The sequence below is a fragment of the Aotus nancymaae genome, unplaced genomic scaffold, assembly GCF_030222135.1.
Source record: "Aotus nancymaae isolate 86718 unplaced genomic scaffold, 86718_ANA_hifiasm-v0.15.2.pri h1tg000089l, whole genome shotgun sequence".
Taxonomy (NCBI): Eukaryota; Metazoa; Chordata; class Mammalia; order Primates; family Aotidae; genus Aotus; species Aotus nancymaae.
The window spans coordinates 15,103,271-15,115,824 of record NW_026988504.1 but is presented as its reverse complement, the minus strand read 5'-3'; the positions used below and the strand labels follow the sequence as shown (position 1 = coordinate 15,115,824).

The 12,554-nt window shown below is 52.2% G+C and overlaps 1 protein-coding gene across 2 annotated transcripts in view; it reads left to right on the top strand.

Moving 5' to 3' along the window:
- The window catches only part of AXIN2 (axin 2), a 32,780-nt gene extending 20,941 nt beyond the window's left edge, over window positions 1-11,839 (top strand). Inside the window, exons 5-11 of one of the 2 annotated variants that reach the window (XM_012453849.2) lie at window positions 2,142-2,282; window positions 2,799-3,307; window positions 3,566-3,760; window positions 4,073-4,306; window positions 4,904-4,999; window positions 6,565-6,732; window positions 10,500-11,839. In XM_012453849.2, the coding sequence (XP_012309272.2) occupies window positions 2,142-2,282; window positions 2,799-3,307; window positions 3,566-3,760; window positions 4,073-4,306; window positions 4,904-4,999; window positions 6,565-6,732; window positions 10,500-10,626 (1,470 nt within the window). In that variant the 3' untranslated portion in view covers window positions 10,627-11,839. The remainder of the gene's footprint in view (window positions 1-2,141; window positions 2,283-2,798; window positions 3,308-3,565; window positions 3,761-4,072; window positions 4,307-4,903; window positions 5,000-6,564; window positions 6,733-10,499) is intronic. The other variant, XM_064369457.1, reaches the window with a different exon arrangement.
- Window positions 11,840-12,554: the final 715 nt, after the last annotated feature.

Genomic DNA, 12,554 nt, shown 5'->3' with positions numbered 1-12,554 from the left:
TTTTGAACCTTTACATTTTCTGAATTCAAAAAAAATTTCCCTATGAGAAAGAAATGGAAGCACTTCTTTCCCCAAAACCAAGAAATGCTAGATGATCCATGCTTCTCTACAGCTTGGTGAGCTCATTGTATTTTCCACTGGAATGGAAGCCCTCTGAAGGGAGGGAGTTTTATCTCTTCTGTTAACTTCGGTATCCACAGAGACTAGAACAGTATCTGACACATAATAGGTGCTCAATAAACATTTGAATGAATAAGGCACCTCTGTCCCCTGAGGACATTCTACTTCTTGTGTCAACCACAGGACTCCCAAGACATTTTAGTCACTGATTTTAGCCATCCATTTATCTACTGACTTGACCATTTCTCCTCCTGGCTTCTGAAGCCCTGGTGGAGGGTAGCTGTTCCTCCCCAACCCCAAACTTGGCCTAGTACCTGCTGGTGAGTCTGTGCCTATCAAATGCGGAATGAACAGGGTGTTTAGAAGTGAGGATCTCCTGAGCAGCTTCTTCCTGTGACTGAGATGGTGGATAAAGGGCTTTTCTGGGACCTCTCCGTTTATTTCCATGTCCCCTAAAGCAGCAAGCACATGGCTATACTCAAGAGAACTTCCCCATCTACATTCCCATTTTACGCCTGTGCTGTTTACAATACCGTCAGACCCAGGTTGCAAGGACACTCTTCTTTAAGGAGGGGAGGAAAGCACCCAGCTCACAGCAGGTGTTTATGAATCCTTCCTGGCAGCTTCAGAGTCCAATCGGTCTGTCCCGTTATGTTGTGTTTAACACATTGAATTGCGAATCCCATGTTGCCTTAGTACACAAACTATAACTCTTCTTGGAAAGCTCCTCACACAGACAAGGGCAGACTTACCTTCTTCTAAATTAGCATATTAAAATTGGTTTTCTGGGAACCTCTAGCATCCCCTCCCACCACAGATTACAAGTATTGATGACATACTATTACTGTTTTTTTTTGATATGGGGATATGTGCATTAACCAAAGAAACGTTCTATCGCCCAAGCTTGTAAATTAGATGATTTTGTCCTGGGGTGTGCAAATCGACTTTCTCCATCAGGCAGCGCTTTGATTGGGGGCTGTGTGACAACGGCCACCTACACAGGAGCCTTTCTCTCCCCTCTCAGTTTCTGCAGCTAAATGGTTGCTGTGGCGAGGCCCATCTTTTCAGCTGGGGGAAGATGCTGGCCTTTGCAAGTTAGCTTTCTGCTCCCCCCACCCCACCCCAAAGAAAGGAGCCAAGCAAGAGGGAGATTAGGAAGAAGGAGGTAGAACAAGTGGAGAGGTGGGGGGTTGGGTGGGGGGAGCGAGATGACAGGAAAAGGACAGAAAGCTGGGCAGCAGGGGTTCTCTCTGTTTGCTGCTTTTGGCAGGCATACTCGGTGCCTTTTTATATTCTGCACTTGATTTGGAGATGTTCCCTTTTCCCTTGATAGATCAGCTTCAGGCAGCCAAGCTCAGCAGTGTTCTGCTACTAGCCTGCAGCAGCTTTCTTCATTTTCTGTACAAAGAGAGAGGGAGGAGGGAAGGAGAAAAACGAGGGAGATCGAGGACAGTGTTGAGACAACACCACCTCAAAGGTGCGCAGTGTGCGGCCAGGAAATAAATTACCACTTCTTCTCTGATCCAGGCCGTTTGACTCCCTTTTCCCCCCGCTTTCCTCCCTCCCACCTCCTTTCCCCTCTTACTTTTTTAAATTTTCAACTCCCTTCTGTTTAGATTCTACTTTTTATTCCTTGAGTTGGTCTCTCCCCTCCCCACTACAGAGGGCTGCCTTTTTTTTTTTTTTTTTTTTTTTTTGATGTTTGACAACAGTCTTTGAAGATTTTCTACTTCAGAGTAGCTACTGATGGGCTGGTTGTACTACAGAGAGAACAAGCAGGGCCTCTCGGAGTGCGACCAACTGCTCCTGCCCAAGGCAAACGCTGGTGGGGACCATGGCTCTCCATGAGGCCATGGTGCTAGCGCATATAAGTCCCGAGCAGCCCAGGCCGCCTTGCCATCCACTCTCCACCCGAACATGGGTTTGCGGTGCGCAGCGCCTGGCGCAGGAAGCTCTGGCCAAACCACTGCCTGCCCGGCCTGCTGAACGTGCCTCCTCCCTTTCCTTTCCACATCCAATAGAGAACCCACCGCCTGCCCAAGGAGATGACCCCCGTGGAACCCGCCACCTTTGCGGCTGAGCTGATCTCGAGGCTGGAGAAGTTGAAGCTGGAGCTGGAGAGCCGCCACAGCCTGGAAGAGCGCCTGCAGCAGATCCGAGAGGTAACGTAGCCTAGGCTCTCTCCCTGCTTCCGCCCAAGGCGTGCGCGCACGTACCAGTGTGCGCATGCGGCTTATATGAGGATGTGCGCATGCGTGTGGGTTCTGTGTGCGCACCCGCTGGGTTATGTGCGCATGCGCTATGCTGTGTAAGGCTGTGCTCGCGTGGGGTGCGCGCACATGTGTTTGAGTTGCAGGCGCATGCGTGTGGGTTGCGCGAGGGTGTTTGCACGAACCTGGGTTGTTTGCGCATGTGTGTGGGTTGTCTGAAGGTGTGCGCATGCACCTGGGTTGCTTGCGTAGGTATGTGGGTTGCATGGGGGGTGTGTGCATGCATGTGGGTTGCATGAGGATGTGCGCATGCGCATGGGTTTCGGGCGGGTGTGCGCGTAGGCGTGGCTATGGGCGTGCACATGGGTGTGCGTGCTCCTGCATATGGGGCCGAATGTTGCAACCCCAGGGCCTCAGGGGCCCTCCTGCTTTCTGGGTCACTTCCCCTTCTGACATCTTCCCTTTCAGGATGAAGAGAAGGAGGGCTCTGAGCTTACACTCAGTTCGCGGGAGGGGGCACCCACACAGCACCCCCTCTCACTACTGCCCTCCGGCAGCTACGAGGAGGACCCGCAGACGATCCTGGACGATCACCTGTCCAGGGTCCTCAAGACCCCTGGCTGCCAGTCCCCGGGCATAGGCCGCTACAGTCCTCGCTCCCGCTCCCCGGACCACCACCACCACCACCCACAGTACCACTCCCTGCTCCCGCCCGGTGGTAAGCTGCCTCCTGCCGCCGCCTCACCAGGCGCCTGCCCCCTCCTCGGGGGCAAGGGCTTTGTGACCAAGCAGACGACGAAGCATGTCCACCACCACTACATCCACCACCACGCCGTCCCCAAGACCAAGGAGGAGATCGAGGCGGAAGCCACGCAGCGGGTTCACTGCTTCTGCCCCGGGGGCTCCGAGTATTACTGCTACTCGAAATGCAAAAGCCACTCTAAGGCTCCAGAAACCATGCCCGGCGAGCAGTTTGGGTAAGTGCCGGGCAGACCGCAGTGTCCCGTGTGGGGCTTGTCTCCCAGCCAGGTCCCTGGGCAGGTGTGAGGTGGGAGCCACATCACAGGCATTTAGTTTCTAAGAGGGCGGCAGAGGGCACGGCCGGGTGAGGGTGTGGGGAGCAGGTGCATGGGTCTTTCGTGTCACCGCCCCCTACTTGCTGAATTGTCTGATTCTAGGAGTCCCGGAGATTTAACCGGGTCTCCGGGTTGGGTGTGGTTCTTGGTTCCCCACAGCGGCAGCAGAGGCAGTACTTTGCCCAAACGCAATGGGAAAGGCACGGAGCCGGGCCTGGCTCTGCCCGCCAGGGAAGGAGGGACCCCCGGCGGAGCCGGGGCCCTGCAGCTTCCCCGGGAGGAAGGAGACAGGTCGCAGGATGTCTGGCAGTGGATGCTGGAGAGTGAGCGGCAGAGCAAGCCCAAGCCCCATAGGTAAACACTGCTTGCCGCCGCTGCGGCCGCGAGGGTCATGGGCACTCAGTGCGGAGGTATTGTGGGAATGGCTATTTTTGCAGTCTGCCGAATACAAATGTGACTGTTTGCTCCTGCCATCTTAATATTAAACGTTGGACTGAGCAGACCACAAAAATGTCATGTTTTGGCACTGACCCCTGTTCGTGTTATGGTAGTTATTTTTTTCTTCTCTCTCTCTGAGCAGAATAGACAAGTTTCTATTGAAGTCACATTTTCCAGTTCTTCTAACCCAGTTTCTTTCTGTTTTCTCTCTGCTCATTCCTTGTTTAGTGCCCAAAGCACAAAAAAGGCCTATCCCTTGGAATCTGCCCGCTCGTCTCCAGGCGAACGAGCCAGCCGGCACCACCTGTGGGGGGGCAACAGTGGGCACCCCCGCACCGCCCCCCGTGCCCACCTGTTCACCCAGGACCCTGCAGTGCCTCCCCTGACCCCACCCAACACTCTGGCTCAACTGGAGGAGGCCTGTCGCAGGCTGGCTGAGGTGTCTAAGCCCCCAAAGCAGCGGTGAGTGGAAGTGAGGGGTGGTAGGTTGAGGCAGGGATTGGGTTTGGGTGGAGACTTGGTTTGTGGTTAATGGAGAGAGCCTCTTTTTCTGCCTGGGTCTTAAACCCTTCCAAGAGAGAAAGAATAACTTCTGGATGAGTAAGAGTCTCCTTTCCAGCTTCTAGAAATTGTTCCCTTCAGTTGTGTTCATTCTACCAGAGTTAAGCCAGAATCTGTTAGGCGAGTCATGCCTAGGTTTGGGAGCATGAATTTGAGTAATTCCTTACAAATCCCATTTCTTACCAATGTCTTGATTGTTTAAGACTGACTAGCTGAGTGAATAAGAAGCCATGAGGGTGGAGGATCAGGAGCCCTCAGCCCTTTGCTGGGGTGGAGAGTGTCCCGAGCTAGGTTCCCTGAGGGGCTTAGAATGGCTATCCCGAGACATCTTCCCGGTCTTCAGCCACTTTTAACCCAGGGACTTGGTTGGGTCTCAATCGGGATGGAAGTCGGGTTCGTGTCTCTTCAGGAGGCCAAAGAGATAGTTTTCTGTCTGCTCCTCAACTGCTCGGGGACAACAGTGCACCTCTAAATCCCTCGCCCTGGCTGTGTCCTCAGGTGCTGCATGGCCAGTCAGCAGAGGGACAGGAATCACTCGGCTGCTGTTCAGGTGGGAGCCATGCCCTTCTCCAATCCAAGCCTGGCTCCAGAAGAGTGAGTGTCTTCATCTGGCATTATGAGATCTGCCCAGTGGTTTATGTTTCAGAGTATTTGCTATCTGGAGTTTGATTTTTGTGAAACTTTTTTTGGTATTTAAAATCACCTTGATTTTTAGTGCTAGTGTTGAGGAACAGTAAACATAGATGTCGCCATCCATGGGAAAACCTGTCCTACCGAGAGATGTGTCATAGCAAAAGTTTTTCTGGTCATAAGCAAATCAAAAACTGGGACATGAAGCCATTAGCAGAAGGGTAGAAGGGACCTCAAATTCAGCTGGAAAAGTTGCCCACGTTCAACTTGCAAGTTAGTAGCACTGGAAACATTTGTCACCCCTGAGCAGAAAGATCATTCTCTACTGTGGCAGAGATGGACGGGGACCATCCTTGTGTTTTCGCTTGGGGAAGACAGAATATCTTCCCCCAAGTTGGGCAGTGATTCTTTTTGTAAATTTAGTCTCTTTCAAAGTAGATTGAGAAGCCTGCTCAGTTTAATTACAGGGTGGCACAATTAAAAAGAAATCTGCTAAAGAGATCTAAAATGCTCTAAAGAAAGTTTTCTTTCTTAGTGTCTTCATCCTGAGCAATGAGCAATATTTGAAGTCCTCAATAGGCCCCCACCCTGGACCCTGGACCCTTTCATTGTTTTAATTGGTTGGCCCTAAGTGTATCACCTGTCTGAGTCCAGGCCAGCTCCTTTTTTTCCTTTTTTTTTTTTTTTTGAGACGGAGTCTCGCTCTTCTGCGCAGGCTGGAGTGCAGTGGCGCAATCTCGGCTCACTGCAACCTCTGCCTCCCAGGTTCAGGTGATTCTCCTGCCTCAGCCTCTGGAGTAGCTGGGATTACAGGTGCCCGCCACCATGCCCAGCTCATTTTTTGTATTTTTAGTAGAGACGAGGTTTCACCATGTTGGCCAGACTGGTCTCGAACTCTTGGCCTCAAATGATCCGCCCACCTGAGCCTCCCAGAGTGCTGGGATTACAGGTGTGAGCCACCACGCCCAGCCTAGCAGCTTTTTTTTCAAGCCACTCTGCAAACTCTCAGAACAAATGGGGAAATGAACATGACTGTGGGATAACCCCCGTTAGTTGTTCTCATTCTGCGGGAATAAGGGGTGGGCTTTAGGCATTCGGAGTTCATGCCATCCTCAGGGCTGTCCTGCTCTGGCTTGTCTCTTCAGCACTGTCAGTCCAGGTGAGACCCAGCATCTGTGACAATTTCTCTTCTCTCATCTTCTTGAGGAAGTACCCCATGAGGCTAAGCTGAAAGAGCCTGCTGTATGCCTTCATTTGGTGGCAGTGGGGAAACGTTATCACTCTGTGCAGCCAAAAGGAAAGCATCCTTTTTTGCGTGCTCCATGCAGAGCGTGTGGGGTTGGCCTGCGTGTTCCCCAGAGCTGGCTGCCTCTGGGATGTGGGGCTCTGCCCCAGCCCCCACTTGGGGCTTACAACTGCAGCCCTAGCATTTGGCTACCCTGCCACTTGTGCACATGTGTGTACGTTTGTGTTTGCTTTAGATGTGTGTCTGCTTTAAAATGCTGAACTTGTTCCACTCTTATTTTCAGTCACAAAGAGCCAAAGAAGCTGGCAGGTGTCCACGCGCTCCAGGCCAGTGAGTTGGTTGTCACTTACTTTTTCTGTGGGGAAGAAATTCCATACCGGAGGATGCTGAAGGCTCAGAGTTTGACCCTGGGCCACTTTAAAGAGCAGCTCAGCAAAAAGGGAAATTATAGGTAAGAGTCCTGTGGCTTTTTTCTGCTCTCAGTTTGTTTGCTCAGAACCAAGAGCTAGAGCCTGGAGCCGCTCCCCTGGCTGAGCAGACCTGGGCGGGGCAGGGCGGGAGGGGGCTGTGCAGGCGCTGGGGGAGGCAGCTGGTGACGCGGAGGCTCCTTCTCATTTCCTCTGTCCCCTCACCACCAGCAGCAATAATGAAGCAGCAGCTGCAAGAGGGAGGCTGCGTGGAGGGTTCTCTGGGGACCTGGCAGGTATTTCCACCAGGTGAACCAGATTGAGGAGAAAAGGAGCGGCTGCTCGCTCGGAAAGGAGAGTGGGGCTCAGGCTACCCTGCAGAGGCTTTACCTGTAATGGAGCAGCCTGTGGGTGAGCAGGGAGGGAGGCGGAAAAGGAGGCACAGGCACACTGATTAGGAGGAAGGAGTGGAAACACTGCCTTTCTGCCTTGGGTTTAGGAGAGACCCCCACACTGAAGGCTCCAAATAGTCAGAGGCCCTGGCTAGGAAAAGTCAGCAGTGTTTTTCTTAGCCTGCCTTCCTCCTGGAGAGCTGCCTCCCTGGTTTTTATGGGCCATTTGAAGCAGGGATGCACCTTTGTCCATAACAAAAAGGGGCTGGACCTGTGGGTGGGCACAAGGTGAATAGGGCAGGCTCTTCTTCCTGCCCTGGGCCTCACTGCCTTCTCCCCTGCAGGGGCCTCAGGAAGGGAACTTCCAGGCCTCCTTACCTTGTCTGCAGAGTGGACAGAGGTGCCCTGGAGAAGGTCCACGCTGACCTTTCAGGGCCCTTGAGAGGATTCAGGAGCTGAGAATGAGGGCCAGCCCTAGGCCACTCCTGTATCTCTTGATCACTTTCCTGGTAATGAGCAGGTGATGGCTCTGCCTCAGTTTACCTGGGTCCTCCCTTGGCCCTCTCCATGTGGATTCTGCTCCAGTTCTGTCTCAGCTTTAGGGCTGCAGGCTGGGACCAGGGTGAGATACGAACACATTAGTTTAAGGAGGTGCCCGCTCTGGGGTCTACACTGAGAGAGAGTTCCAGCTCCTCAGCTGTGTGCTGCAGGCTGGTGTGGGACCACAGCCCATGCACAGTAGGTGTTAACCCAGTGCCGCCACCATAGCCAGGGGTGTGAGTGGAGAACTCTTAACTAACCTGCCAGGTGGGCACGAGCTCCTGGACCTGGGCGAGTTACCTGCGGGCTCTGAGACACCCTCCCCTCTAGAGCAGGCCCTGTGGAGTTTCACCAGCCACCTTCATCTGGGAGTGAGTTTGGGCAGGGGCTGGATTCTCTTCACAGCAGGGAGGGTGGAGGTTGGACTGAGCCCCTGGAGGTGATTGACCAGCAGGGTGTGTCGCTGGGCCTGGATATTCCCCTTTTACACCTGGGCAGAAACAATTGTGAAAAAGTGTCAAGGGGATGGGGGATAGGCCTGGCTGCTGCTGCTTTTATCTTGAAAAGACCACAAGGCGAAGCTAATTACACAAGTGTGCCCCTCTGGGGATTCACTTGGATCTTGGCTTTGTCTTGGCTGGACTTGGAGAGGAGCTGCAGGTGACCTCGGGAGAGGAGCCGTGTGGCGCTGGCAGAGGTGTGCAGGGAAGGTGCCTCCCTCAGCTGCTATGGCCACATCTGGCTCTGATTTTTTTTTTTTTCCTAAGGCACAGTTAATAAGCCTGGCTTTGAAGCCCTGGCCTCCCTTCTAATGCACAAAGACTTGTACAAATGGTCAGCTCTCAAAGACTCTCAAATTCTTTCCTGATTGGATCAGGTTGTGGGAAGGCCCTCCTAGCCATCTTATCTCTGCAGGGCCAGAGCTGGACTCAGTGCCCTCCTGGGGGGATAGGGACAGTAGGGACACAGGGTGTCATTCCTCACCCTCTCAGCAGGACTGGTGCTCTGACATATCAATTTGTACAAATACATCCCCCCACCCTTCAAAAAAATAAAAAAAGACCCAGTGAGGTTGGGGCTGTGGGGCAGGGGTGGGAGGTGGGGGACCTGGGATGCGTTGAGTAATCTCAACATGGCAGGAGTTCAAAAAGCAAACAGGCCCTTCAGACACGCCAGACGCTATTGGTGCCAGATGTCAGAAGAAAGCAGAGTTTGCCACATAAAGCATGTTGCAGTGGAAAAGCCAGTTTCTTGGAGAAAATGAGGGCAGTGCAGTGTGTTTGAAGTCCTGGGGGTGGGGCCGAGAGAATGTGGCCTCTCTCCTCTCTGGAGGAGGTTGCAATTATGTAAAAGGTCGCCTCGTGTTTGCTCAGACATGCTGTGAAAGCCCAACTTGGTAAACCCCGGAGGGGTCGTCGGAGCTGGGGCCAAAGGGGTCTGATGGAGGGTGGCCTTGAGATTCGAGCCTTGTTTTTGGAAAAGTGACTCCCCCCGCCCCCGCCACTGTCCGGGGTCTCCTATGCACGGGGCCCCTCCCTATTTTCTCACTGTCTCCTCTCAGGCTCCCCTGAGAATTTTGACCCCTTGGCATGAAGCGTCTTCAGCGCTGCCCAGTCATAGCCATGCCGTTGTTCACCCTGATGCATTAGCTAGGTCAGGAATGCTAAAAACAAAGAACCTTGACTGAACCCAGCTGTTCACTGTATTTAGCCTTATCTCCTACGAAAGTATTTGGCTTGCCTTTATTAAAGAGGAAAAAAGTGGAGCTCTAACCAAGGGGAGTTAATTTTTTTCTTTTTAAAGAGAAAAGACAAAAACAAAGCCCAACCATAACCCTGAGACACAATTAAATGTTTGAAAGGTTCTCCCATCCCCCCAGGGGACTGTGACCTTCCCTCTGTGAGTGGCCTTTATGGGCTGGAAATGACAGCTTGCAGGGGCAAGTTTAATCCCTCTGAGAGGTCTCCCTTGGCTGGGGACAGGGAAGGAAGAGGCCCTCGCTTAATTTCCTCAGAAGGGTTTGGGGGTGGGCCTGGCCTGAGAGGACGCTCCTAGGGAGAGGCCAGGCATTTGCATCTGTACAATTAAACAGCCTCAGAAGAAAGAGCACTGGGGAGGGATAAAAGGAGTCTTTAATCAACGGGCATAATAGAAGGGCCTTTGGTGTTTGACCCTGGAGGGGTGGGATGGGAGAAGAGGCATGGAAATGGGGAGGAGAGGGGAGGGCATCATGGGCCAGTGCCGTCTGTTGGACCCTGGGAAGCTGCGCCGGGCTGGCTTGCCTCCCGTGTGGCTGTGCCAGGGCCATCCAGGAGCATTGCACTTGGGCGCTGAAGGATGGGAAGGCTGAGAGGCCGCGGGACTGCTGGGCTATCTGGAAGTCTCGCAGACCTCGGCAGGTTCCGGCTCTCCAGGTGACAGGTTCAGGATGGCTGAACCTGGAGATAAGTCTGGAGTCTCTTTGAAGGACCCGCTTGGCTGCTGCTACAAAGGAACTGCAGGCATTTGTCCTTCCCTCCCGCCCCCCACCCCACCCCGCTGCTGAGAAAGTTTGGGGGAGAAAGCAGCAGCTCTGCTCTGCACAGTGTATGTGTGTCAGGAGCAGCAGAGGCGCTGGGCTGAGAATTGCAGGTGGCAGGCCCAGCCCAGACTGCTGCTCAGAGCATGCCCGGCCTTCTTCATCTCAGCCCACCTGCTTCGCGTGGTCTGGCCCGTCCCAGCTGCTGACTTAAAGCAGATGTGGGCAGCCAGTGTACGTGCACGCCTGCCATACCTAGTAGATTCCTAGGATACCTCGGTCCTCCATGTTGGCGTGCTTTTCTTTTCAACAATGTGGAAAATGCAGTTTACCAAGAAGCTTTTCTGGTATTCCTTTTAAGGTATTACTTCAAAAAAGCAAGTGATGAGTTTGCCTGTGGAGCGGTTTTTGAGGAGGTCTGGGACGACGAGACAGTGCTCCCAATGTATGAAGGCCGGATTCTGGGCAAAGTGGAGCGGATCGATTGAGCCTTTGGGGTCTGGCTTTGGTGAACGGCTGGAGCCCGAAGCTCTTGTGACCCGTCTTGGCCGTGAGCAACTGCGACAAAACATTTTGAAGGAAAATTAAACCAATGAAGAAGACAAAGTCTAGGGGAGAATCGGCCAGTGGGCCTTCGGGAGGGTGGGGGGAGGTTGATTTTGATTATTCATGAGCTGGGTACTGACTGAGATAAGAAAAGCCTGAACTATTTATTAAAAACATGACCACTCTTGGCTATTGAAGATGCTGACTGTATTTGAGAGACTGCCATACATAATATATGACTTCCTAGGGATCTGAAATCCATAAACTAAGAGAAACTGTGTAGAGCTTACCTGAACAGGAATCCTTACTGTTATTTATAGAACAGCTGATTCCCCCATCCCCAGTTTATGGATATGCTGCTTTAAACTTGGAAGGGGGAAAGAGGAAGTTTTAATTGTCCTGACTTAAAACTTAGGAGTTGAGCTAGGAGTGTGTTCATGGTTTCTTCACTAAAAGGAATTACGCTTTGCACTACGTCTCTCCAAGTGAAGACAGACTTTAAAATGGTGCCCTACCATTGACACACGCAGAAATTGGTGCATTTTTTTTTTTCCTATGCTGCTCTGTTTTGTCTTAAAGGTCTTGAGGGTTGACCATGTTGCGTCATCGTCAGCATTTTGGGGGTTGTGTTGGATGGGGTTATCCGTTGCGGAGGACGAGGCAGGGAACCTCCCTCCTCAGGGCCCCAGGTTGATCCTGTGACTGCGGCTCCACCTCATGTAGCCTCCCCAGGCCCAGGGCTCCGTGGCTGAGGCCCCCAGAGTCACTGCTGCGAGGTTCCAGCTGTGCTTTCGTGGAAATGACAGTTCCTTGGTTTTTTGGTTTTGGTTTTGGTTTTACATTAGTCGTTGGACCACAGCCATTCAGGAACTACCCCTTGCCCCACAAAGAAACCAGCAGTTGTGGGGAGACCCAGCAGCACCTTTCCTCCAGACACCTTCACTTTGATGTTCGGGTTTTTGTGTTAAGTTAATCTGTACATTCTGTTTGCCATTGTTACTTGTACTAGACATCTGTATATAGTGTACGGCAAGAGAGTATTAATCCACTATCTCTAGTGCTCGACTTTAAATCAGTACAGTACCTGTACCTGCACGGTCACCCGCTCCGTGCGTCGCCCTATATTGAGGGCTCAAGCTTTCCCTTGTTTTTTGAAAGGGGTTTATGTATAAATATATTTTATGCCTTTTTATTACAAGTCTTGTACTCAATGACTTTTGTCATGGCATTTTGTTCTACTTATACTGTAAATTATGCATTATAAAGAGTTCATTTAAGGAAAACTACTTGGTACAATAATTATTGTAATTAAGAGATGTAGCCTTTATTAAAATTTTATATTTTTCAAAACATCGGCCTTGTCTTTGAATCCCCAGGGTTGGGGCGGGGCCGAGGGGTTCTTTCATGTGTAGACACCTGTGCTTGATGGCCCACCTTGCCCAAGCCTGTCTCTGACCTTCAGCCCTGACCTGATCCGGACCGCCTGCAGGTTTTTCATTTCCTCATCTCACCTGTCTGCTGCCTGAGGCTTTTCTTGCCTTGGAGCAGGCTGTAGATAACATCTCCTTTGGGGTCCTGTTCCCTCCACCAGCTCCATTCAGCCTCTTCCTCCTAGACAGATTGTCTCCAGCTGGCCAGCTAGGTGCAGGGACCAGGGGATGAGATGAGGTCCTCCCAGGAGTATTTGCATCTCAATAGGTGTCTCCCAGGTGAAAGCCCTTCAGCAGATGGTTTCATAGACCTGGAATGTCCACGTGGGACCAATGCTCTTAGAACTCAAATCTAGCCAGGCACCTTCCCCATTCTGGGAGCTAATCAACAAGACCGACTTTTTTTTTTTTTTGAGGCAGAGTCTCACTCTGTCGCCCAG